This window comes from Apaloderma vittatum, unplaced genomic scaffold (genome assembly GCF_000703405.1).
Source record: "Apaloderma vittatum isolate BGI_N311 unplaced genomic scaffold, ASM70340v1 Scaffold19347, whole genome shotgun sequence".
NCBI lineage: Eukaryota > Metazoa > Chordata > Aves > Trogoniformes > Trogonidae > Apaloderma > Apaloderma vittatum.
In genome coordinates this window covers 693-26,239 of record NW_009724745.1, presented here as the reverse complement: position 1 = coordinate 26,239, position 25,547 = coordinate 693, and the positions used below count along the sequence as shown (strand labels likewise).

Here is a 25,547-nt window from a genome sequence, read left to right as displayed (position 1 = left end):
CTCCAGCAAAAGACGCATTTGTTGGCACAGGCCAGGCTTGGCGTGGCCTCCATGCAGCGGTGGCTCTCGATGCCGTAGAACGTGTGCTTGTAGCAGCCTCCTCGGCCTCGAAGCATCGACTACAGCAGAGAAAGACACAGAGAAATACCAAGAAAGTTAAAAAAACCCCACACCATCGGTAACGAAACTGAGCGCAAAGGTTTGCAATCTGCTCCCTGGGCGTATGTGCAGTTTTCAGCCACGAGTAACTTGGGAGTTCAAAGCCACTCCGTGATAGACACTGGAAGCCAGGTGGCAGCCGCAGAGCAGGTCTGAGCAGGGACAGATGCAGGCTGAGTTAAGAATTTCAGAGCACACAGAGCGGTATACAGCGTGTCTGTTTATATACATCCTAACAGGAAAAAAAAAAAAAAGGCATTTCTCACATCAAATTTACAGCCATTTTAGAAGAAACTTTTAACATAATCAATAACTTCTCACTTGCAGCACCACAGCATAACAACGTGCTTTACTACAGCTCTTAACTGTATCCACTGACAAAAGAAAGCGAGAGGTCACTTAAGCTGCGAGAAATATTATTGTAAAAGATCACTAAAGAGTAACAAGGATCAATTTCAAGGCTGCTCTACTCAACACTCAATTCTTTTCATTTGTCTGGTAGACTATTTCTTCTAGCACTAAATTAAATAAATAGCCTGACCTTATAAACCCTCATTCACACCAGTCAGTGGCTCCAGCAGGACGTTGCACTTTCCTTCACAGCAGAACCACAGCAGCTTTCCCACTGGGATTTAACTCCTACTTAGCATGCAAGTTGCTTGGAGCAAAGACTGTCTTTCATTATCTGAGTTAAACAATAATAATAATAATAAATGAGAATGAATCCTTACTACTCTCCACAGAAAGTCTGAAGTATGACATAGTAACTTGTAATCTACCTTCCTCTACCTGAAAAGACTTGGTCATCCAGAAGAAATTCTCCACTGAGCAGCAGGGAAAGATCATGCAGGTAACCCCTAACACAGGCACAGCCTTGTCAGGCAGGTAGAGGATTAAACAAAATTGAAAACGCTGCTTTTTCTACCCACTCCTCAAACAATAGAGATTTCAGGAGAACAGGTTTTGTAAGACAGACACATATCAACAGACTCTTCCCAAATTTTGCAGGTTTTACTCACTTATGCAGAATATGACAGAACACAATCATCTTAATCTGAGGCATCACCAGGAAGCGCTACTTAACACTAATCCTTCCAGCTCTGCTCCTGCTTTCCGCTGATACAAATCTCAAACGCGCCTCCCAGAGATATTCACATGCTGGCACGAAACCAAGGCAAAGCCACTGCCCGTAACCAATTCCAGTTCAATTTATTAGAACACTTTACATTCAATTCCTGCTTAAGCTCAAAATAGTATGGTCCTATCTAAGCACACAGAGCTGCTATTTATCTTGTGAAATGGCTTTACAGGGCTGCATTAAGTTCCGGTTCTTTAATAAAAACAGGTTCTCTGGTTTTCTCTCTGTCACAGCATTGATGAAGTTTGACAAGTTGTTTTTTTTAAACATTTCATGGCCTTCTCTGTCACAAAAAGCGATAGAAGAGAGAAATATTTGTAAGAGTAAACAGCAGATGCATCACCACGTCTCACAAATATTCATGACAACACAGCGGTGGGCTCTTTAAACCGTTCACGAGAACAAGCCTTTTGATGAAACAGTTCATTGATATTAAGCATTTCAATAAAAAAAAAATCCTCGCCGCAGCCACCCACTTTGGCGATTGCCATTCAAAGAGCTCTTTTCAAAAATAAACAAAGTTAATCATGCAGCAAGAGAGAGCTGAGAGACCAAGGAACCGATCGCTGTCGCTGCACAAGGATTAGAGATGTGCTGACATTTTAATGAGGTGACGATTCCCATAGTTCATCATCCCACGAATGCAGAAGCCTTTAGTATGTTACAGCAATGTCACTGCCCAAACGTAGAACATCAGAGACCGGCTTGCAGTTTCTGAGCTTCTCAAGGACCTGCGAAGGGCAGCCGAAACAAATATAACGAAGCTGCTCGAGTTTGCTCTACAGGGCTCTGTGCCTCCTCTGGAAACGTTTTTAAGTCTGCAAAATATTTGGAAAGGTTCTGGCTTACACAGCTTAAAATACATCACTTGGAGGATGAGTTTTTCCTCTCTATCTGCACATACATGCACACATTATACACAACCATATACATACACATTCCCACAGACTAATTTTTTTTAAAGTCCTAGCATTAACAAGCGACAGTTCCATCGTTACCTGAATCTTACTTGACAAGTGGTGAAAACCAGTGGAGGGGCACTGGCTGTCACAAGCCAGATCTATCAGCCACACCCCGACAGGCTCAAATGCCCTTGTGCACCCATTCAAGCGGAGCGACAGGCTGCGGTATCTTTATTTCCGAACACCTCACACTGGTGACGTAACCTTCCTACTTTTCTCTGTGGTATTCTGCTCCTGCCATATATTAAGTAGGCAGGTGGTATTTTAGCAGACAGCAGAATAACAGGAAAAACAACCGAAAACGATGTTCCCAGATCTTCGCCGTGGTCGCGTTCTCACTCTTCACAGGGTGATTTTAATAGCTTAAAAGGCAAAACTGCAGCTCCAAAGATGAAATTTGGGTTTGTGCAAGTAATATCACATTTTTAAAGGATATTTCATGTGGGAATTGTAGTATCTGAATACATTTATAGCTTTCAATAACAAAAAATATAAAATGAGAAAAGAAACAAGAGAGCACACCTTTGTCCATCGGCAGAGCTTCACCCCAGAATGGCTTCCGATTAGTTTGTAACCTGAAAGCAATCAAGAGAAATAATCAAACAATTCATTTTAACCTCCAACAACCAATGCACAAAACATACCACTCTACACAAGATTATTAAACATCACAGTCTCAATCCTGCTCCTCCCCTTGGCCCAAAGGGGACCTTACCAAGTAGATGCCAGTGCCCACCCTCAGCACTCTCCATCTCATTCCAGGAGCCTGCACAAGGTCACAGCAACCCAAGGGGCTTCAGTCAGCTTGAAATGGTTTTTCTTAATTGGAGATTTATTTACATTGCTCACTCTTGTCTGCGGAGAAGACTTCCCCGTATACCAGGGCGGCAGCCTAACAAGCCTAGCCCAGCGCCGCGGGAGATGTCACCGGCCCAAGGGACAGCACACAGGAGGGAGGACAGGGAGCCGGAAGCACCTGCCCGGCCCTAAGGCATCACCCTACAACAGACTCTTCCCTGCAGCAACGGAGACCTAATTCCCACTCACCACGTCTGACCCAGCCTGGAGGACGACATCTGATTCTCAGTGCGGCTGCGAGGGCAGAGGAAGAGAACCGAAACGCAGGGCTCAGCTTGAACCCAAACTTCACAGGTCCACCAATTCCAACTCCACTGGCTGTGGTGGAACCACAATGAGGGAGCTGCTCCTCCATGCTTGGGGGAAAGCTGATTTTGCTTCACTTCCCATTGCCCAGCCAAGATCAACACAATTTCATTTAAATTTATTGGTCCAGGAGGATTAATTCCACAACGTTCATTAAGCACTAAGTACTATTATTACCCAAAACCGCTTGAGTTGGGTTATTTTCCTCTTAGAAAAAAAGTGCTTAGAGACCAATATGTCTGAAGGATTAAAAGTCACTTCAAAATCAGCATAAAAATAAGAGGGATTTGAGAAGCCTTACTGTGTCATTCACACTGAAGCATTTATACGTCAATGGCCTGGTTGTCCCCAAACCCAGCATGTCTCAACCAGCTGTTTTAGGCTGACGTTTATATTAACACTTTCGGGAAAAGCAATCAAATTGTACCTGTCAAGTCTCCTTCCTGCCAAGCAGCATGAACTTCACAGGAAAAAAGCCCTGTGCTCAGCAGAACTAGTCTTCACCTCCTGCAACCAACAGTAGCACGATTACCCTGTCCTGCACAATTGTCACCGTGTGTCCCTTGCACAGCAAGATCCCAGGGGAGAGTGACTGTGCCCCGGGGTCCCCCACACTGAGCCAGCCAGGAATCACAGGGAGAGCAGATGCCACAACAGCTGCACCAACAAAAATTAAGCCACACAAAGAAACACGTAAACACGTTAAAAGGAAACACAGAGTATCTAGATCACGCTGCTGCCACTTAAACCCAGCAGAGACCTGCCCAGTCTCCTCTTGCCTCTTGGCCCGATGCTTGCTCCAGTCTCCTCACACTGGCTCCTGCCTTGCTGGGGAGTTCGAACATACACGATTTTAGCTTGACAAGTGATGCTCCAGGAGGCTGCACCAACCCTTGGGCCAGCACAGTTGAGCCAGCTCACAGGAGCAAAAAATAAGGACCCCACATCAGATAGCCACAGGGCCAGCCACCAAATTAAATGAAATTTGGAGCCCTCCCATGTCAGGTTGCTTCCACGTCCTGAGCTTCCTCTCCTCCTCCAGTTCTGTGGGAAGAAGTAATATTTCAACCTCTTCCTCCCCAATACAGCAAGGAAGAAAAGACTGACGTAGGACAAAAAGCCTTGGTATTTCACACAACAGATCATCTAATCCTCTCCCCAAGAAAGACATCAGTGTCACCCCAATCAGCACTTCTAACACGGGAAAAATAGTCTCCAAAGCCCTACACAATATTGAGAACCCCTTTAACTAGAACTGGAGGACACCCAGAAGACCTTGTGGCAACTTCTAACTGACGCTTCTCAGAGGCACGGCCAAGCACACACGGCATCGTCTCTCCCACCCTGGGTCTGTCCCACCTCTTCAGCATTTCTTTGCAGCAGGTTTGTCCAGCAAGGGCTAATCTGAACTGAGACCTCCCTGGGCTGTTAGAATTTGTGTCCTTACAGGATTTCCTGACGAGTGTTGAAAAGGGTACTGTGCTCCTCCTCCCCAAGCCAGAATTTTTGCTTATGTCAACCAGCACAGCCTCAGTCTTATTTTTTTCCATTTTTCAGAATCCAGCAACAGCATTCACGCAAGATTATTCTCTCACAGATCACTTGTCACTAGAAGTAATATATCTGCTTTAAAATGGATTTTAGATTAAAATTAAATTGGAAACAGGACATGATTGCCCAAATCTGCTACTGCTGAGCAGCTTGAGGGAAGAGAGGAAGCAGCTAAACCAAGGAAGGTGCCAAGCTCCAGAGCCCAAAGCTGCAGCATTTTCTCTTAAGTTACTTAAACCAACTTCCATAAGGAGCGCCCACAGCTTCCTTTAAAGGCCAAGAAAATTGTACACGTTCAACATCAAAACAGAGTCTTACAAACTTCAGCCAGCTTTAGCGGTGAGAAGGGGTTTACTCATCTTGCTTGCTGCTGCCAGGAGTCCCAGCCATGGTTACAGGAAGGAACAGCGTATACTTGCAGAACTTCTTAAAACCACTGCATGAAGCTGTTGAACTCAGGTCTTCACTATGTAGGTAACTGATTAAGTTTAGTCCCCCCGCGAAGCCAGCGAGCACTGGCCATGCCATGCTTTTGCAGACTTTTGGAAATTAGATAAAATAGCAGTGACTAAGGCTGTACACTTTTTGTGCACCTACTCACAGCGGGCAGAGTCCTTCCAGCTCTGTAAAGCCGGTTTCTTCAAACACTTGCCCTACTGCTGGCCAGTAACACAGACAGCAAACCGGATCTCTCATCCACTGGGACAGGACACTGCTATCTGTACATCCATGTCCAGGATATCAAGGTATTTTGGATGTGGCTTTGCTAATTAACCAGTTAATGCACAGAGCAAGCTGTGCTGAACGTGGATGAATGATGTGCATAGGTGAGCTATTATGTTATATTAACTCTGAAAGAAAAACAGATAAATTTGTACAATGGTCCACATCAGAAGCACTTCCAAGATATCTGCAGAGTCTAAAAAAAAAAAAATAAGAGAATGTATCTGTAAGACAGGAGACGCCTTCCAGTTCAGATCTCTACATCACCAAAAGCTTGCTTCAACAGAGGACTTCGAAAGCACAAAGCAAAAAATTTAATTATGAAAGCAGATCAGCAGTTGAAACATCCCCAAAAGGTACAAGAAAACAACTCAACCACCCTTCTCTAAGAGTGCAGTCTCCAAGTTTGTAAAAGCCAGTCTGATGCCACTTTGGGCTTCACACACTCAAATGGCTTTCATAAGGCTTTTCATTCGAGAAGCAGAATATACAGCTGACAAATCAGTGTGGTTCTATCAAGGAATCTCCTCAAATAGAAGTCCTCTGGTTTGAAGCAATGATTATCCATTAAAGCTGGAACTCGGTGCAGAAAGGGGAATTTCACACTAGGAGTGTTTACAGGCAGGAAAAAAAAAAAAAATCCAATTTCCTGCCGTTTTATAAGAGTGCAGTTTAAAAGGGCCAGAGCTAAAGGTCAGTGACACAGCACTTATACATCACCTCCACTTAAGAATCATTTGGAAAGTTGTAACACAACATGAGCACTTGAGTACCCCTCAAAAGACAAGGTTCTAACTAAAGCTAGAAAATTAAGAAAAAACAAAAAAAAACCAAATCAAACCAAAACAAAATGCTTCTGGTGAAAAGAATCTGTTCAGGTCATATCAGTATTTTATACTGACATAGAAAGAAGTGGAACCTGGGCAGTGGAATTTTTCAGCCTGCCCAAGTATAATAAGAGAAACCTCCAGTTTCATTCCTAGCACCATTCAAGCCTAAAAGAAATTTTTGCCAAGCCCATCAAGACCTACTTCAGGTTTTCTTTTTTCTTTTTTTTAAAAAGAAAAAGAAGAAAGTGCTCTCAAAGTACAAAATGCTTGTGATTTGTGGAAGGACTTACTTGCACAAACTCAAAACAGGAGTGAGGACATGAGAAAGGACTGCAGGAACATACCTTCTATGCAAAAACACCATCGCTCCAAAATGGATTGGTCTTTTAGCCAAGCTGCTGAAATGCTGCTTCAGATCCTTCTCATCACACACAAAACTAAGAACATCTCGAACACTTTCAACACATGGTAAAAGCCCACTAAGATGAGTGAAAGAAATGCAGCTGCTTCAGCAGGCAAACCAAACAAGTTGCTACAGACAAGACTTGTTTGTGTTGTACCGAGTCACTCTTTTTCAGCCATTCCAGGCACATCTTTCTCCATATTTCCATTTGTAGAAACTGTCCCCTTGCTTGGGAAGAGTGTCATGCTATTGAGAAAGGACCAAAACCATTATCCTTGCCTGAATATATCTTGTATTTTGTTCCAGCTTAACAGATTTAATTTCAAAGACCAATACTCCCCAAAGCCTTTCCAAAACCTAAAACACCCAAATACAAGTGCTTCAAATATAAACACATTTATGCTTATTTTCCTATGACACATGGGGTAATTATACCAGTAGGTACATGAGGGAAGAATTCAGCAGGTAAAACTAAGCTCCCACCATCTCCTCTGGTCCTGATAAGCCATTACAGCTGTGCCAGCAGACTAGTATTGCAGTCAGCTCACCACCGGCGCTCGGCAGCTTCCAGAGCGTGGGACTTGAGCATCTTCTTCTTCCTGGATCCTTCTAATTGTGCATTTGCTCTTTATTCACACAGACATTTTCTAAGGAACTGTAAGAAAGCTCAGCAGGCATGACCTTGCCTCGTTTCAGTCATTGTGTTTACTTAGTTTACTGCAAATAATTTACTATTTTGCAAACTAATTTTTAAGCCTTCCCACGGCTGATAGCTGAATTTGGTGGAACGCTTCAGGGACTGCAGCAGCGGTACCAATCCCTGACCCAGCTGTGAGCTGCTAGTGCCACCTGGAGTTAAGTGGCTATACATAAAGCACGGCAACCCCAAAGATGCGCGCAAACGTTTTAGCAGACACCCAGCAGCAGGGATCTCCGAGCAACATCGCTGCACAGCAGATCTCATTCCCAAAGTCTGGAAGCTCAAAAAGCTCAGCCAAGCTGAGAGGATCAGAACTCAGAGTTACAAGCACTAGAAACCTCAGTTCAAGAACAGACAGCGAAAGCCACCAAGTACTTCTAAAAACCTAATCTCGAACCAAGATGGGTGAAAAGCCCAATTGTCAAGATTTTTCTGAAGTCAGCCTCTTGATTGTCCATAAAGACTGAAAACCACAGATCGAGGTAGATCTTCCTATCGAGCATGAAGTCAAGTAGTTCCTGAAGCAGCCCATGCTACTTCAGACACAAGCTGTCTCCTAACACCACTTGCCTTTGGATACAAGTAAAAGAGGTATGCTGGACACCCTGATGTTAAATTGCACTCTCAACCAGGAAAGATCGAACAACCCAAGTGGACTGCAGCAAAACTGAACCTGCAGCAGAGACAACAGAATAATTTATGCAGCGTCAGTGAGGTCAGTCTTTGTGTATCATTAATCCATTCCCATCGCGTCGCCTACCATGAAAAGCAGAGTTTTCTTTTAGTAGGCTACAGTGAAAAAGAACAAAGCAAAAAGCATGTCAGAAAGACACGGTATGAGCAGCTTAAGAAATCCAGTCTAAGTCCTTGGAATCTCCTGAGCAAACAATGAGCTCTTCAGAGGTTTGAGTTTGTTTTTTCCTCTCTTTTATTCCTGCACATTTAAAAGAATCACAAAGAAGACCTGAAGCAGCACTAAGTACAAGCGTAACTCAATTGGGCTGATGGAACTGGCTATCGCTGTGCAACATCGTGTTTGACCTCCAAACACTCCAAGAAGTCAGCTGCACCAAAACAATGATTCCCCCAACTGCCAGCCTTGGCTTTCGGATTCTGTGGGACAATTTGTTTGGCTTTCAGTCTGACCATCGCTATCAATAAAACATTTGGCAAATCAAGGAGCTGTTAAGACTAACGACAGTTAACAACCCGAACAAAGCACAGGTCTTTGCGCTATTGCTGCACTGACCTTAGAGCAGCAGGAAAATGTAAGAGTCGGTATTTTGTGCTCCTAAAATAAGCACAGCTGAGAGAGGGGGCACTGAAGGAAGCCTCATGGGGTCACAGTGGATTTTTTACTGTCATCCTTCCTTTTAAAACAACAGCTTGAGACTCTCTCTAATAAATGCACTTCATGAAAAAAACCAGGAGCTCTGGAAAGGCACATGTCACCACATATACAGTCTACCAAGTAAAAAAAAAACCAAAAAAAAAACCCCACACATCACCAGCCCAACAGGGACTGTTTCAAGAATCCAAAAGCAACTACCGAAAGCAAATGTGAACACGTTAGGCTCAATCTACTAATCGCCACGGGAAACACTAATATGAAAATGTTACTTCTATTTTCAGTTTATTTCATGACATCTACCTAAACAGCTGAAATTACCAAAGCATTAATACAGCAAAATGGTACCACTGCAAATCTGTAACACACATCTAAACACTTCTTCAGCTGTCAGCCTTGCTCTCCCCCACGATATTTGCTACTGGGAGGCACTAAACAATTCACGCTGTATTTCTATTTTATGCAAGACTGCACACTGATGGAAAGGGAATCAGCGTTTACTCACAACATAATATTGGCTGTGATTTTAAAAAGCAACTATTATAGAGCATCTTTTTATAAAGGTATTTGCAACCAGGCAACTACAAGGGCTAACACCTATACAACCCAATAGGTGAGGCTATATTTAGCTGAAATTCAACACTGGCGCTAAGATAAAACCTTTATTTAAGCAATATTCAATTTACTAACAGGAAGGTAAATTTGCCTAAAGGTGAATCGCAGTAAAAAGAGTATTCCTGTAGTCTGAAGGGATGCTGTTCAAAGGCAAACTTCTGTTATGCAACTATAATTTGAAAGAACAGTTTTCTCCTGAAACCACTAGCTCAGATTTTTCCTTCTCCTGGGCTAATTATGCCCTCAGGGATAATCTTGAAAAGACACTGAACCTACACCCAAAGCAACCAGTTGTAGGTAGATAATCTGATTTATCTTTTGACTACAGTGCATTTATTTGGAGGGGACTGGTGCTGAGGGAAGGAGGGAGTTTTATTTCTATAGCCACAAAAGCCTGTCCTGGTCTGTTATTTGCAGAAAAAAATCTGTAAGACTTATATATAATGAGTTATATGACTCCCCCCATACTCAGCACTGCTGAGGCAACACCTCAAATTCTATGCTCAGTTTTGGGTCCCTCAGGACAAGAAAGACATTGAGGTGCTGGAGTGTGTCCAGAGAAGGGCGACAAAGCTGGGGAAGGGTCTGGAGAAAAAGTCTCTTGAGGAGTGGCTGAACGAACTGGGGTTATTCAGCCTTCCTGAAAGGAGGTTGCAGAGAGGTGGGGTCAGTCTCTTCTCCCACATAACAAGTGATAGGACAAGAGGAAACGGCCTCAAGATGTACCAGGGGAGGTTTGGATTGGACATTAGAGAAAAAAAACCTAAAGGGCTGTGAAGCACTGGAGCAGGCTGCCCAGGGAAGTGGAGGAGTCACCATCCCCGGAGGTATTTAAGAGATGTGCAGGTGTGGTGCTCAGGGACACAGCTCAGTGGTGAGCCTGGCATCCCTCGGTTAACACCGGGACTCGACAATCCCAAAGGTCTTTGAGAAGCCTACCCTCTGGGGCATGTGGGACTATTCTCTCAAGCTGCATTAGCAGATACACTAAACCCTGTGAACTCTGTCACACTCTCCACACGTTTTAAGTGTGCATCACACCGAGACTCGTCACCCAGCTTTAGATTCTTCCCCCACAACACTCAGGTACAAACAGCCTCTCCCTAATCTCTGGTTAGAGCCTACCGTGACCGAGGGCCCAAAGTAGTACCTTTAACACACAGAACACCCTGTTCCACTTGCTCGGTTAGAAGTCTACCACTAAGACTCCAAATCCTAGTCCACCACGTGGTCTTTGCAGAACCTCACCTTGTTTTGTGAGCGCTTCTCTCAGGGCCGGGGTTATCATCTCTCTCTTTTCACCCTCCTCCTTCCTCCCAGTGTTCTCTCGAGTCAAGTTCGTTCCAACTTCTCCTCCCTCGAGCTCACATTCTCTCTGTTTGAAGACAGTAAATTACAGCCTTTTAGATTCAAGCACCACTTTTAAACACTGTGGCAGTGTCCAGCCACAGGTCTGCTACACTTCAAGCTGATGCAAGTGCCCACACATGAATTCTTGTATTTGTGTAGTCCTGCATTTCATCCCTCCTGCCATCAGGCTCCGTCTCTTCAGTAATTTAGGGCTGCAAATTTAAAAAGAAAATAGAAAAAACCACCACACATTATATTTGTTCTACTAACACAGCAATAAAACTCTCTAGGACATTTTAAGAAGTAAGGTATCTGAATCTCATCTGAGTCAGATGGACTTCAGGATTTAAGCCCAAGTGCTTCACAGCTGCACAGTAACCTTGTCTCTCTGCAGAACACAAACCAGCAAAAATAAATCGTTCTGTGCCTGACACATAACTGCCAGGAGCAACAAGCAGCTATTGTCCCAATTATTTATAATATATCAGGGAAGAAAGCTACATCACTATGATGACTTAGCCCAGGAGTTTACAGAGGAGAAGTTGTGCTCTTCACACGTCACAGCAGCCACGTGCACAACCGAAATTCAGAGATTGCCAAAGGTCCTGCAAGAGAAGCTTGCTCCCCTCTGTCCCACAGTCAACCCCAGACACACAACCTGCAGCATCTCACCTAAGTTTCCCTTCCAGTAGTTTCTCTTCTGCTTCAGAGACAGTTAAGCCCCTGGACCTTAGTTAAAACCTCACAGAGGAATAACACGTATCAGCATAAAGTCATGAGCAGGGGAAGCAAACCCCAGCACGTAAGAAACTGTGAATCCCCTGCTGTGTAAGCATCACTTCAGAGACTTTAGGGGTATTTATTGTCTCACATCTGCACAAAGAAGCATGAGAATGTAAATAATTACTCTGATATTTCATGCAACTTGTAATCTGTCAGTCCTTTATGGCTTTTTTTTTGAAACATCAAAGGAGTTATGGATAAACAACAAACAAATACCAAGAGAGGACATTTTGTTTTCACAAAACTGAGGCTATTTCACATTCAAACCTCTTTTGTGCCAAAGACATCAAAAAGTTCATGCAAACGCTTCCAGTCTGAGTCTACCCACCAACTGTTAGCATCACTAAGGAAACCAGTGCTCTTCATCTGCAAACCGTGTATTTTAAAAACAGGGAAAGCAATCGAGCTCCTCCTAGACACAGACAGATTTCTTCTGTACCTGAACAAAATTTCAGAAAATAAAGGTGCCTCAGAAGAGACCAAAAGAAAAATTAAAAAAGGAAAAAAAACCAGCACACCAGCTCACAGCCTCAGAGGTTCATGGATAAAACAGAGTTCCTAATAATTCCTGTTAAGTGAACGGGAAAGTAAAACATTTAGGGAAGAGCTCATTACTTTTCTTACTCATTTTGAATAAAACTTTGCTCACAGTTTCAGAGAGGTTGCGCAGGAAGGTATTTTCTACTGATCACAACATGGTCTTTACTGAAGGAGGAAGCTGTTCCCATTTTTCATCTCCTTACGTTGTTTGCTGATTTTTTAGGCAGGATTTCACTGTTTCTGTAACACATCAAAGCCTTCTCGACAGCCTACCTCTATGAAGGACTTGTCATTTGTTGGGTTTAAACACTCATCCCTGGAGACTTAATATTAATTTATCAGCAAGATGCTTCAACAGCAAAATATTAATATTACTGGAAAAGCCTCAAGCATAGGAAGGAGATGAAATCTTCATCTTTCAAGTCTTAAGTAAAAAGCTTCTCTTCCCACGGGCTAGCATTTAACCCAGACCCCGGCCCAGGCATCCACCTAAAGAGGAAAGGCACAGTCTTCGAACCAATTTGTCAGCTACTCAAAGCCAAACACCCCACAGGATTTACACGCAGACACACCCTGGCCTGCCTGCTCTACAGCCTCATGCCAGGTTTATTCTCCAAGAACCATGAAAGAATGCAGCATATCTTAATATTAAAATTGCAACACCTGACTCAGGTACAAATGACACATCCCATCCAAGCCAGTCTTCAGATGCAGGAAAAGTCTTTCTGAATTTAAAAGGTTTGCATTGCTACCTGCCTGTTCATAGAATCATAGAATGGCCTAGGCTGGAAGGGACCTTAGAGATCATTTAATCCAACCTCCCTGCCATGTTGTGCCCGTTACTGCAATATCTGAGAAAAGCACCTAAACATAAGTAAAATTGCCTTCTGCCCTGCCAGTAAACACATTTCAATAATCATTTTTCTCCTCACAGAGATGGTAATATTTTTTCCCCCCTTATCCTGATGTGAAAGCCTATAAACAAAATAATCATTTGTTTTTCTCTGAACTGTAATACCTGACTTCTTCAGTTTGGCAGGTGATTGCCTTCAATATTTCTTGTGGGAAATGGAATTCACAGCCCTGGAAGTTTTACTTATTTCCTTAATAAACCTGTCATATCTATTATTTAAGGTTTGAGCAGCGAGAACAAAGTTAACTTTACACAGAGCAAACTTCTCAAGTTCTGGTGATTTAGCAGAAAGTCCTGTAGTAAATCCAAGGCAAATTACTGTCTTTCCATAACAAATCAAGCAAGAAGCGACAAGACCCAGCTTTTCACGCCCTTGAAACACTTCACTGCCAAAAAAAATGAAGAGTCATCCTCTGGTCTGTGTTCACAAATGAGAAAGCCTGGGGCCACGCTCCTATTCCTTGGTACCTCAAGGCTCAGCTCCTGCTGCAGCCTGACGGAGCTCCTGCGTTCGGAAGTGCTCTCTCCAGGACATCAAGGTGCCTCCCAGTAACTCCCTGGGTTTTCCATTTTATTACATCAAACTCATCAAATCAATATTCTAACAGGTAAGAAAAATAGAAGAGAGATGTAAACTCCGTGCAGAGTGTTTCCCCAACTTAATTTAACATTTTTAGCATCATGGCTCTATTTACTGATGCATCACAGCTGGTGGGAAACAAAACACACAACAACAACAAAAAAGAACAACCAACCACACAATCCACAAAAAAAAAAAAAAAGCCACATACCCTAAGAAGTTTTTACTCCCAGAACAAAAAAGGCACATAGAATAACCCAGTTTTGACTAAACTTCTTTGCTACTTAACCTCCCAGTGGTCAAACAAAAGGGAACCCTTGGCCTTGGCACGATTTAGAGCCTCATCCATCAGAAGGCTCCAGGATCTTTTCACAAAAGAAAGGCATAAACATTAAGAAAACAGCAATACATCAGGGGCTGGAGCCAGGACTAACAGAACCCGCACTGAAGGGAAGTGCTGGCAAGGCCCTCAGAAGAGGACTGCCTGGCAGCAAGAAATATTAGTAACACTTTCCCAGAGGAGTCATTAAATGAAGTATTAAAGTGTGTGAGTGACATGAATGAAGAGTTCAAGTTCACACCAAGCAGAGCTCTGGAGGCAACACTCCAGTGGCAAGAGGACGGCCCGAAAAGCTGACAACTTCCTTAGCTCAGGCTCATCTGTCAGTGGCACGACAGGCAAGAACCACGTGGGGCTTTTTTGGAAGTTGACCAGACCTCAGACTGCCCACAGGAACAGCACTTGCAAAGCAACCTTCCTGCAAGACTAAAATGCACAGAGACAGACCAGGACAGGGGAGCAGGCTTCCAAAAGAAACTCTAGAACACAACAGCAGAGGAGCAGGAGATCGCTAGCGCGCTGTGGGGACCTTCGTGCTCCAGGTACAAAGCTCTGTCATCCTCCAGCCCTAACAGAGGCAGAACTGCAATTTGCTCAGTCTGCGGAGGAACCCTCCTGTCAGTCTTGGAGTGACATGGGACACTCTAACTGCTGTCAGTCACCAATAACAAGGGCTTTGAGCATTTGCGAGTGAGCGTGAAGATGAATACTGGGAACTTGGATGGAGTAATCTGTGAACCAGCAAACAGCTCAACAGCATGAAAATATTACAAATAGCTACTAGAGTCTACATAATCACAGGCTACATACCCACTCCACACAGAGCTGCCCAGTAAGGCACAAAAGCCTGAGCCGAAACAAAATGCAGACAAAGCGTGACAGCCAAGCGATGGGGAACTTGGCAATCCATTACCTTGGCAGGGCTGAAATAGGAGGTGGCTTTATCAAAAGCGAAAAACACAGAGTGAGTTTTCAAGAAGTGTCCCTAAAACGAGGAAAGCCTCTGAGAAGTTAGTTGGTAAAAAAACACCCCAAACACCAACCCAAACTACACATCAAAAAAAAAACCAAACCAACAAACAAAAAAAACCCCTAAACACTGAAACAACTCCACACCAAAAAACAAACCTTAGAAGCAAGATTTCTTTTTTTCTCTTGGAATAAAAACCTTTGTGAATTTTCAATAGCAAGCTGGAAGGAAGTTTCCATCCACATTTACCTCACTGTGCTGAAGAAGATGAGAAGGTCCCTCATGTTATTCTGAGGCAGCAGGTTCTAGCTGCCATCCAAAGCAAGGCTGCTATTCAAACAGACCTGCAGCTCAGCCCCGACAGGGGGAATCCTGCATTTTCTTGTATCTGAAAAATCAACACTGAGATTTTTTGGATGTATACAACATTATTTTAAACACAAACTTGTTCAGACAATAATGACAGAAGACTTACGCTGCCATCCAACTGAATCAGTCTGAAAGGGCTCTGTGCATCTTCTGTTAAATGCAGAAAGACAAATGATCCCACCAACGTCCATTTTCTTGTAGGTTCAACATCAGCCAGAATCCTTAAGGACTAAAAAACTTTCAGACCTCAACTCTAAAAATATCTCTGCATGGTTACAGTGGGGTTAAAGATTGCTTCACGCTGTGCTGTAACATTGCTGCTCTGCCGTACAGAAGATTTTTTACGATATGCCATTAAGCTACAACTCTATTTCACAGATTGCTGTGTGATCCTGTCAGCGTTTGATCGGGGAAACCTCCTTGGACACACCATGAAGACAACTGACTTTCAAAGGAAACAAAAGAACCAGAACTGAAAATGTGTCAGCCTCCATCCAAAAGTGACTAGCTTATATTTGAAAACAGGGCCTTACGTGTTCATATTTTTATTCCTTTCTTCTGCGCTACCATAATCACAACTAAAACCCAGGTAACATGATTTAACAAGTGTCCTGAAATGCCCAGCCCAGAACCACTAAAATCTTCCCCTTCAGTCTATTTCCCTTTCTCACAGGGTATGAAGCACATCCTTTCATCAGGTCTCGCCATATTTTGCAGATTATTCTGTAAGATTTCTCCGATCCATCATTTCTTTCTTTTCCTTACAGCTTAGGACAAAAAGGCCATTTCATTTGAACACCAATCTTTCAAGCAATCAAAATGCCATGCATATATTTTAAAAAAAAAAAAAAAAGGCACATGATGGATTTTAAATCTGCAATCATTTGCTATGTTTGAAGAAGCCTCCAGTCCAGCTGAGCCAAGAAGTACCAAGAAGGGTACTTCCTAGCAGCAGGATCTGTTGTGGAAAATCCAGCCCTTGTAAGCAACGAAGCTGGCTGGACTGCAGAGTCCTGAGTGTTTTGGTTTTTATGAAAAACCCTAAATGTCTTCCACAGAAAGGAAGGCAGTGCAGCACACAGTCAGACGTCAGCAAGCTGCAGCTGGTTCAGAACTAGTGGATAAGAGGCCACAAGATTATCATCAGAACACATTACCGAAGTCAGAAGGAAATTGCCTGGTTTCTACCACCATCAATCTAATTTACATTATCTTACCGTCAACACAATTAAGAAAATAGACCAAGATAGGGATCCAAGAGCCCTGTAGCGCATCCCTCAAGACCTAAATCCCCACTTTCCAAAATTACAGGCCAAAGAAGAGTGAGAAATGACTCGTTGCTTCACCCTCTGAAGGGGCACACAGCACAGTTCCACACACACATCACACCTTTTTTTCCCGCAAAAGTCTTTTTTCCCCGCAAAGCCTCGCGCTTCACACCTGGGCCTCCGTTGTACACTTTGCAGTAGATCTATCAGCATTCCTCTTTTAAAAAACTACCAATGCATTTTTCAGTTCAACTAAAACACAGCTAACAATTCTTGCATGCTCTAAAAAAAGTTTCTGCCTGTCACACAAAGCCACATACAATACTTGACCTGTAAACTTTTTATCTTACCACCAGCTGCCCCACTTTAAATAAGAATCCGGCCAACCTGACTAAAAGCTTCTTCACCCAGTGTCAGCCAGGTTCGGACTTCCACAGCAGTCACACGCTCACAAAGGGCTCTCAGGAACCGCTACGAGTGGTGGGATTTACAACCCCAGCAGCAGTAAACACCTCGATGACTTTTCAGGCAAGAGTGCCAAAGGGGACCAGGAAACCTCCCCTGTGGCAAATAGACAGAAAAGTAAAACTTCTTGGACAAGCTCTCTGGGACATAATGTTTCCTGTAAATTCAGTCTCCATCTAGTTCTCTCATACACCCCCCTCCTCTGTATTTATATTGTAAATGTGGCTATCAGCATCATTAACTTTTTGTTTTGGAGAACAACATTAATCTCAAAAACTGTGTCAACAAAACATGCCCATTTGATTACTTCCCAACCCAGCCCCCCCAAAAAAAGTTAGGATATTATTATTACTATGACTCGTGCCTGCAGTTTATAAATATGAAGGTTAATAAAGTCATTTCATTCCCAGGGAACAAGGGTAGATTGATCTGTCTTTCTAGTTTATCACAATTTCCCAGCTGTGGGAGATAATCTACATTAAGAACCGGTGTCCCTATGATTAATGGCAGTCTTGCGGGCCGCAAACACACCCATTAGATTTCACATTTTATCTGATAAACACATTTCAGGGGAGTAACTTTGGAAGACAGGGAAAGTGTACCACAACCATAAAACTTAATAATTAAATCCATCATCAAGTCCACCTAGTTTTTAAATCCACTAAGAGCCACCACTGCCTTCAGCTGCTGCATAAAGCAATTTGGAGAACAGGCCCAGCTTCTCAGCCTAAACCCAAGCAGCTGCAAGGGCAGCGAATGCAGAGAAACCCCAGATCTTAACCCACCTCAGGGTGTATCATCCAGCCCCACCTGGCACCACAGCCTTGGCTCATCAGGCACCCCAGAAGCAGCTGCAAAGCTCCCCAGTCCTCCCTCTGGCCACGGACATACTACACACAGTTGGACTCTGATGTCTAGCAATAAAGCATTGACGTTATCTGTACGAACACAAAGCCTTGATTCCAGTTCAGGATCCCAGTAAGCATCACCTGCAACTATATTATCTGCAGTAAGTTCCAAAAAGGGCTGGATTTTAGCAATTCTGAAGTTGTCATCACCACACAGTATGAGATTTGGTGACCAAAGTGTAGAATTTACCTTCGTATGAGCCATCATTTTATACATGTGAATGATTTTCTGTTGCCCCCCAACCCTGTGCCAATCTTTGTGCAGAAAGAACCATCACCTTGAAGTGTGCACCTTTACCACCAACTGCTCTTTAAAACCTCACCTCTTTTTTTCCAGGGGAGAGTATGTAATAGTTACAACTCTAGCAGGAAGAAAGGTTCTGGCACCCACCTTGAACTCTGGAATCCAGCTACCTAATCCAAATGAGGGCAAGAATCCACTACCTGTCTCAAGCCCTTTGACAGTACTTTGTAAAGTGTGATGAAGCTGCAGCATACGAGGGGGAAAAAAAAAAAAGGCTGTAAAACAAAACTCAGCCTTGATCTCCATCAAGTCAAGCAAGAGGAGATGAATGCAAAATTAAATCAAGATCACCTGCAGAGACAGGAGCAAACATTTACTAGATACACTCGCCTTCACAGCCTCACTCTGTCATCCCATAAAAGGCAGGACAACAAGAAATTATGACTGTGACTGCATATCTGAACTTGCTAGCTTGTACATGGATAGCTCGGATACAAAAACTCAAAGCACTGGCCTGTGTTGGTAGGGGATTACATTAGTGTAAAACAAGCGCCACACTAGTTGTACGCAGTTCAGCATGCTGCAAGAAGAAAGATGGCTCAAGGGACAACGCAACACATTTGAAAAAAGGAAAAAAAAAAATCTCATTTTCCATCGCACAAACTCACAGGCACTAAAGGGTGGATGTGACTTAAACCAAGAGGCAGTGGATCTAAACAACTAAATCTTCACACCTGAGAGCAAGACAGTCCGATCATGATAAATTACTTTCATAAATGCAGATCATCCTGCTCTTTCCTATCAAGTCTTCAGCATTTATTTTCATTATGGTAAATAACTGCACCAACGGGATCATTTTACAATTCAAGCGTTTGCATAAACCTGTTGCGAGTCAATGCGCACATTCCCCAGGAGATTCACCGCCAGGACAAAGTCATTCCTTCTCCCAGCTAATGACAGGGCTGGCCATCAGATCAGGCTCCCTCATGAAATATTTACACAGCTCTGTCCTGCCATCACTCTGGAAACAATACTCCTAGTCCAGAGAGCCGAGGATTTACATCCAAGTCTCCACTGAGAGCCCTTTCTCCATTACCTGCTCTGGTTACAGAAGCATGAAACCAGAAATGTAGGACTGCAGCTAGGCAGATCAGCCATGCAGAACAGGAATACAGGGGCCAGTAATAAGAACTACATCGCTAAAAGCTTCAAAATTAATCTGAAAACCCAGGACATGGCTACAGCAGCGCAGTTCAGTGGCATCAGCAACAAGGAAAGGCTGATCTGCAGTTCTAGGGTCTCCAGTCTCACGGGGCTGACAACAGCTCACACCCAAAAGGGCCAGGACGCTGGCATGCACGGCACGGGTGTACTTCAGTCCCACACCAACACTTGCACTCTCAGGATTTAGCCATTTGCACAGCCAGGAGAGCAGCATTCAGCTGCCATGGCAGAATGTGGCAGATGTTTGCCAGCTCCTCTGAGGAAAAGGCTGCAGCTCAGAACTCCAGACGAGCATCTGTGCTCAGGCAGCGGCCGTCCCTCACCTGAGAGGGGCTGCTTAGGCCACAGCCACAAGAACCTGCCCTACACAGAGACACCAACAGGACGTACTGTAGCTTGTACGTACAACACACAGGTCTCTCACTGCTCAAGCAGAGCAACAAGAAAACTGAGGGGAGGGTAGTTAATTGTTTGAATCGTACATCAGCCAAAGTCACCGGCAGCAATGAGTTTTCACTCCCTGTGTATAAAGTTCCACACCCCACACCGGGTTCAGCTGTGCTCACTACAAGAACGATGAGCAATGGGAATCTAAGAACAGGAAGTATTTTATTGCTGTTCTTACTTTTGATTCCTAAACTGGACTATGACACGTGGTTTTCCTGGTTTACACTACTCCTTTATCATGGTGTTGTCATATTTTGCAGTGAAAACTCAATGCCTAATTAATCTTAAAACTGCTGGACACCACCACCTCCTTTCCCTGGTCTAAACGATCTCCCAGGCCGTGCTGCGCTGCTCCAGCAGACGCAGTTCCCTTTTTGTCAGTGACCTCTAGTGGTTAGCACATGCAGGAGAGCAGAAAGAGGACCACGGCACAGAATACACAAGGATCGATCCTTTTCTCCATCCAAAGGAAAGCCAATGTGTCACCCATCCTGTTCTTGCAAGCTGCAGTGCACAAGTCCAAAGAAGCTCATGGAGAGGAGCTCTCAGAGCAGCGTGCCTTACTCCCCCTTGTAACTCCCTCCCCTCCAAAGCACTCAGCCTCCCCTGATCCAAGGCCTGGCTTGCTGAGTCCCAGCAGTCTCCTGCTAAGGAAATTAAGTTTCAGGAAAGGGCTACAAATCCACACCACAGAGGTGCAAAATAAGGAAGGTGCAGTTACAGAGGTAGGTTGGTTGAGAGGGGGACAGTTGGCAGCTCAAGGGCTTGCAGGACAAGACAGCACCATGAAAAGATCACTGAGGGGGAAACCAAGTCAGCAGGTGACACCACATCACAGCTCCATCCTGGGGCAAATGTTTCCCGTCCCAGCTGTCAACTGCTCAGCCAGCAAAGAGCACAGGGAGCACACTAAGGCTTAGTTGAGGAGCTGTTTACACACGTGCTCCTTTGTGTGCTAACCAAATAAATGGGTTTGATACATCCTGTTCACAGACCCAACCCAGAGAAGAACCACAAGCAGAGCTGCACAGGAACGGAGACAGTAACAGCCTGCAACGAAGCAGGAATTAGTCGGTTTCAACAAGCCGAGCACACGTCAGATCAAGCTGACTGACACGCTCTGTAAGCGCTGAACTTCATCTTAGGGCAGCAGCAAGCCAGACACAGAAGGTCTTGCAGGAGCGTGTGACTACTCCACCCGCAGCCTTGCTTCCCGTCGTGACACACCAGCACAACCCACGCTTGTGTTTCAGCCGACACAGCCACGGGCAGTTACAGGAACAGGCCTAATGCTTAGACACTGGACTGTGAATTGTAGTGGCAGAGAGGGACATTCTGATCTGAATATTAGCTGTGGAAGTCATTTTTCCTCAGACTGAAAATAACAGGTTACCACCACAGCATTTGCTGGGTGAACAAGTCACAGTTCGCTGGTAGCTATATTCAACACACCTCCACGTATGTGCTTTTTTGGGATAGGTTCTCCAACAACTCCTCTAACTATATCCTATAGCTTCAAATCCAGCAGGTAATAATTTTAATCAATTCAACCCATCAGTGACAAAGACGTGGCACTTCCATACTCGCTGTAACAGCAGTACCTTTGCCTTCTTCATGTGGCCCATGATATTGCCCAGATCTTCAACATCGATGACAGAATTTGTGCTTCCAGCTTCCTCAGCATCAGCCTCTTCCTCACTACTGGTTTCAAACAGCTCCTCTGCCTGTGTAAGAGATTAGAGGGGGGAAAAAAAAAAAAAAAAATCAAAACAGAACAACCCATATATTAGGAGTGTATGTTTAACATTTGGGTAAGACTTTCATCTATGCTAACCAGGGAGATGAGCTCTCACAATCAGTAAAGAATACTGAAACACAAGGACTAGACTATCAATAACCTGTCTAATATATATAAGATGTAGCTAAACTTGAGGTTTTATCAGTGTGTATTTAAGAGTTCAGAAGTACACAGACTGTCTGAATCCACATCGGCTCCCTGAAGCAACTGTCACAACACACACCTCTCCCTATTCAAGGGGAAGGCTCCCTCATCATACAAATGTCATTTAGCCTAGGTCCACCGCTAATTCTTCAGTTCTTTCTGGATGGCTTGTTCTACTTGTTATCTGCCATGGGATCTTATCCCTCTTCCCCCTCTGCTCCAGAACAAAGTATCAATCTCTTACAGCAGCCCTCTGGGCTGCAGGCGGAAGGGGAGAAGTTAAATAACACTCCAAGGGGCCCTAAAGCAGAAATAAGGTCCCGTGGATTTTGGTTCTACCTCAGTATTGTCGTTTTCTGATGCCCCAAGTTCGTGATCCGAGCTCTCCTTGTTCTGCTTCCCTGGAGATTTGCACTTCCCTTTCTTGCACTTCCCGCTGCAGGGCTTCTTTTCCCCTCTGCAGAGGACCTGGAGCCGACTGAGGAACTTGGCTTTCCACGCTTCGAAGTCGGCCTCAATGCTGCCATGCTTGCTCTGGGCCACATTGCAGTCCCCCTCAGCACGAGTCATGATTCGTCTGGCACCGAGCATCCACAGCCACCAGTCAATATTTCTTCCAACCTAGGACAGGACAGAAGTTAGAGGGAAATTAAATGAAGCGTAAGTTAAAAGACAACTACGAAAGCAAGGATCAAGCCTGGGAAGAGCTCTACACAGCAAGTGAGAGGGTTGACAGTACCGTGCCCTCACACACTGACAAAAAGCTTTCAAAATCAGGCAATAACTCAGGAAGTATTTACCAAATGCATTACCTTATCTCCTAGAGGCATGCAGTGGTTTGGGGGGCTCCTTTCCCAATGGGGCAGCACAATCACTTCTGAGATGCGCTGCCTGTGCCCTAAGCCCAGTCCCTAATCCAGTCCTCACAACAGCTGCAAGTCTCTCACAAACTACCAGCGTCATTCAGCTTTGCAGCACTTAAGAAAGCTTGGCCTTTCAGAGGAGCAGAAATCCAAGGAAGGTGCACAGGAGATACTTACTGTGTTGTAATGATCTGCATAAACAGAGTTTCCCAAGCCAAACACAGTGTATCTCAGGCCTTTCAGATAGGATTTCCCAAAGCGGAAGTCATTCGCAGCCTCTTCTAACCACTTGCAGAACCAGGCCGCGCTCTCCGTTGGCTGTCCATCCGTGTATGTAGCTACCAAGAACACGCAAATGTTCCTGCTGGTTGTCTGATAATACAAGCAGAACAGAAAAGATCACGGCATTCTTCAGAACACGTGACACCGGGTAGAGAGCTGTAACACGTGGGCTGCCAGAAGTTAAAACGTGAGATTTTTGCTAAGTGGGTTAATAATATTTGGTGTCGGTGCTGCAGGTGATAAACTCACCAGTAGTGAACAGCCACCCTTCCTGCAAAGCCATCCTAAAGCAGCCAAGAGTGATCGAGCTGTCTCTCCCTTACTTAACAGAAAACTGGCAGTAAAACAGAACTGGGCTTCTACCCTCCCCACCCCAGTCAGCTGCTTCTTGCAGCAATAAAGTCTCCTACGGACTCAGAAAGCACCTATCAACACTCACAGAAGAAAAACCCATCAGGGATTACTCAATATAAATATCCCTCTCAATAAGTTTCTAAGTTATAAATCCATGTAGGTGGCAGAGGTACCACCACCCACTCTCCCTGGTTTTGAACCCTTTTCCAGGTGCACGTGGTCAGAGACCGCACAGGGAGACCTGGGGCAGCTGCTCTCGTGCACCAGAGTTACAGAACCAGCTCCTACACAGTCACTGTCAGCAGCAAAATAGTCTACGTGACCCTTTGCCAGGAATTTTCGAAATGTAGGTAATTTCTGCTGAGGGTTGACAGGCTATACTTTCTTAAGTAGAAGGGAAGCAATTTTTAACATACAGCTTTGGGGGTTTCCAGGATAGCAGGAGAGGAATACAAGAGAAAAGCAGCCTTCATGATCCCAGGAAAATCTTATATTTATTAATTACTCGTGTTTATGATATACCTACCTCCTCTGACAAACAATCATCTGGATCATAGTCTCCCATGCTAATGACTTCCACAGGCAAATTAAGGGAAATAACTATTTCTGCCAGACCTTTGGCAAATCTCTAAAGAAACAGAAGTAGAAGGTTATCAACTAGTTCAACCCAACTATCATAAGGGTCAAACTAGTCCTTCTGTGCTCAGGCACAAGACTTCTCCCACTGCAGAAAGAACATGACACATGAGAACTGGACACTGGACCTGAAATTCCTCACATTAAAAATATACTGGCTGAAAGAGAGTTACATGAATTCTAACAATGATTTCACATTTACACATACAAATTAAGTTTCTTTTGAGAAATCACCTAGAACAGCACTTTTCTCTACAAAGACATGCTAGTGAATAAAAAGTATATTATAAGAGTAAAGTTTAAGCTTTATAATCAATGTCTTTACTGCACACTCCATTTAAAGGGAGTAGAAAATTTGTTATTTTTATATAACTCTCACCTATCTTTCATGCTGGGCAATGACTAAGAAACTTTCTGATAACCTTTCAGATTTTTCTTACATAGTACAGTGTTTCTAAAACAAGCAACATACTTGAATCTCAACAACACTTCACATATGTGAAAAAAGTAACTTATACCTTTGCTGTGCCAGTCTGAGACCCATAGAAAATCTTTACCCCAGCAACATAGACCTCCTTTGCCTGTGGGGTGGCGTATCCGTTGACTAGCTGGTGTTCAGAAGAAGCAGGATCCCCACAGATTTTTCCAGCCTGTGAGACAAGCAGTGTGTCACATTCAGCTCCTCCTCAAAGGGATGTTAACCTCCTTTTCCCAAAATTCAAATCCCGAGACCAGACTCTCAGTACTACACAAATAAAACAGTCAAAGCTTTTAGTTTCTCTCACACCTAGAGGAACACAAGTAACTATTTCTCTGAGCAAGACCACAGGGCAATACACTCTTCTCCCACACTGGGGAGATAACAGGACCCAGGTGAACCTAAGAACCAGCTTTACACAGCACAGCTCCCTTCCACACAGAGTTCTGGGGTCTTCTCAGACAAAAGCACTTCCATGTTCAGTTACCTTCTTTTTGGGTTTTGTGGTGGTGAACAGAACGACGATCCAAACGCTGATCCCAAAAGCAACAGCAGAATAGATGTAAAATCTGTGCAGCCATAAGGACACCAGGCAGGTGTGGAAAAGGTTCCACGTATCCATCGAGATATCTAAATCTAGAATAAATCACAGATTTAGAACAAGCAGATTCCTCGGAAGTTAGAGCGAGCCGCAAAAAATAATCATACAGCACCCACAGTGCGATGACGTTAGCTCAGGCTCTGCAGAAAACAGCTCTGGGCTAAAGATAAGACACAGCAACTGAATGAAGGAGCCTTCACCTCCTCAGAGGTGTGTCAGCCAAGTGCCACCTGTGCATCCAAGCTAATGTTTTAGACTGTCATATGGAAACTGGGTTTTCCTTAAATAGTGTAGGCTCTGTTACAAGGAAAGGCAGAAAACACTTGTGCTGTGCAAGCATCTGAAAGTAAAATGTCTTGTGAAACACCCACTGTACCATATCGGCCCGAGTTTTGCA

The 25,547-nt window shown here is 44.1% G+C and overlaps 1 protein-coding gene across 1 annotated transcript; it reads right to left on the bottom strand.

Moving 5' to 3' along the window:
• On the bottom strand, window positions 1-25,171 carry LOC104267821 (S-adenosyl-L-methionine-dependent tRNA 4-demethylwyosine synthase-like; the record flags this gene model as incomplete). The annotated part of the gene is made up of 9 exons (XM_009872645.1): window positions 25,013-25,171; window positions 24,590-24,679; window positions 23,962-24,063; window positions 22,977-23,171; window positions 22,276-22,557; window positions 21,596-21,718; window positions 10,842-10,968; window positions 2,782-2,834; window positions 1-119 (listed from the first exon to the last, which is right to left on the bottom strand). Coding segments are annotated over exons 1-9 (1,250 nt in total), but the record flags the coding sequence as incomplete, so codon positions are not given.
• Window positions 25,172-25,547: the final 376 nt, after the last annotated feature.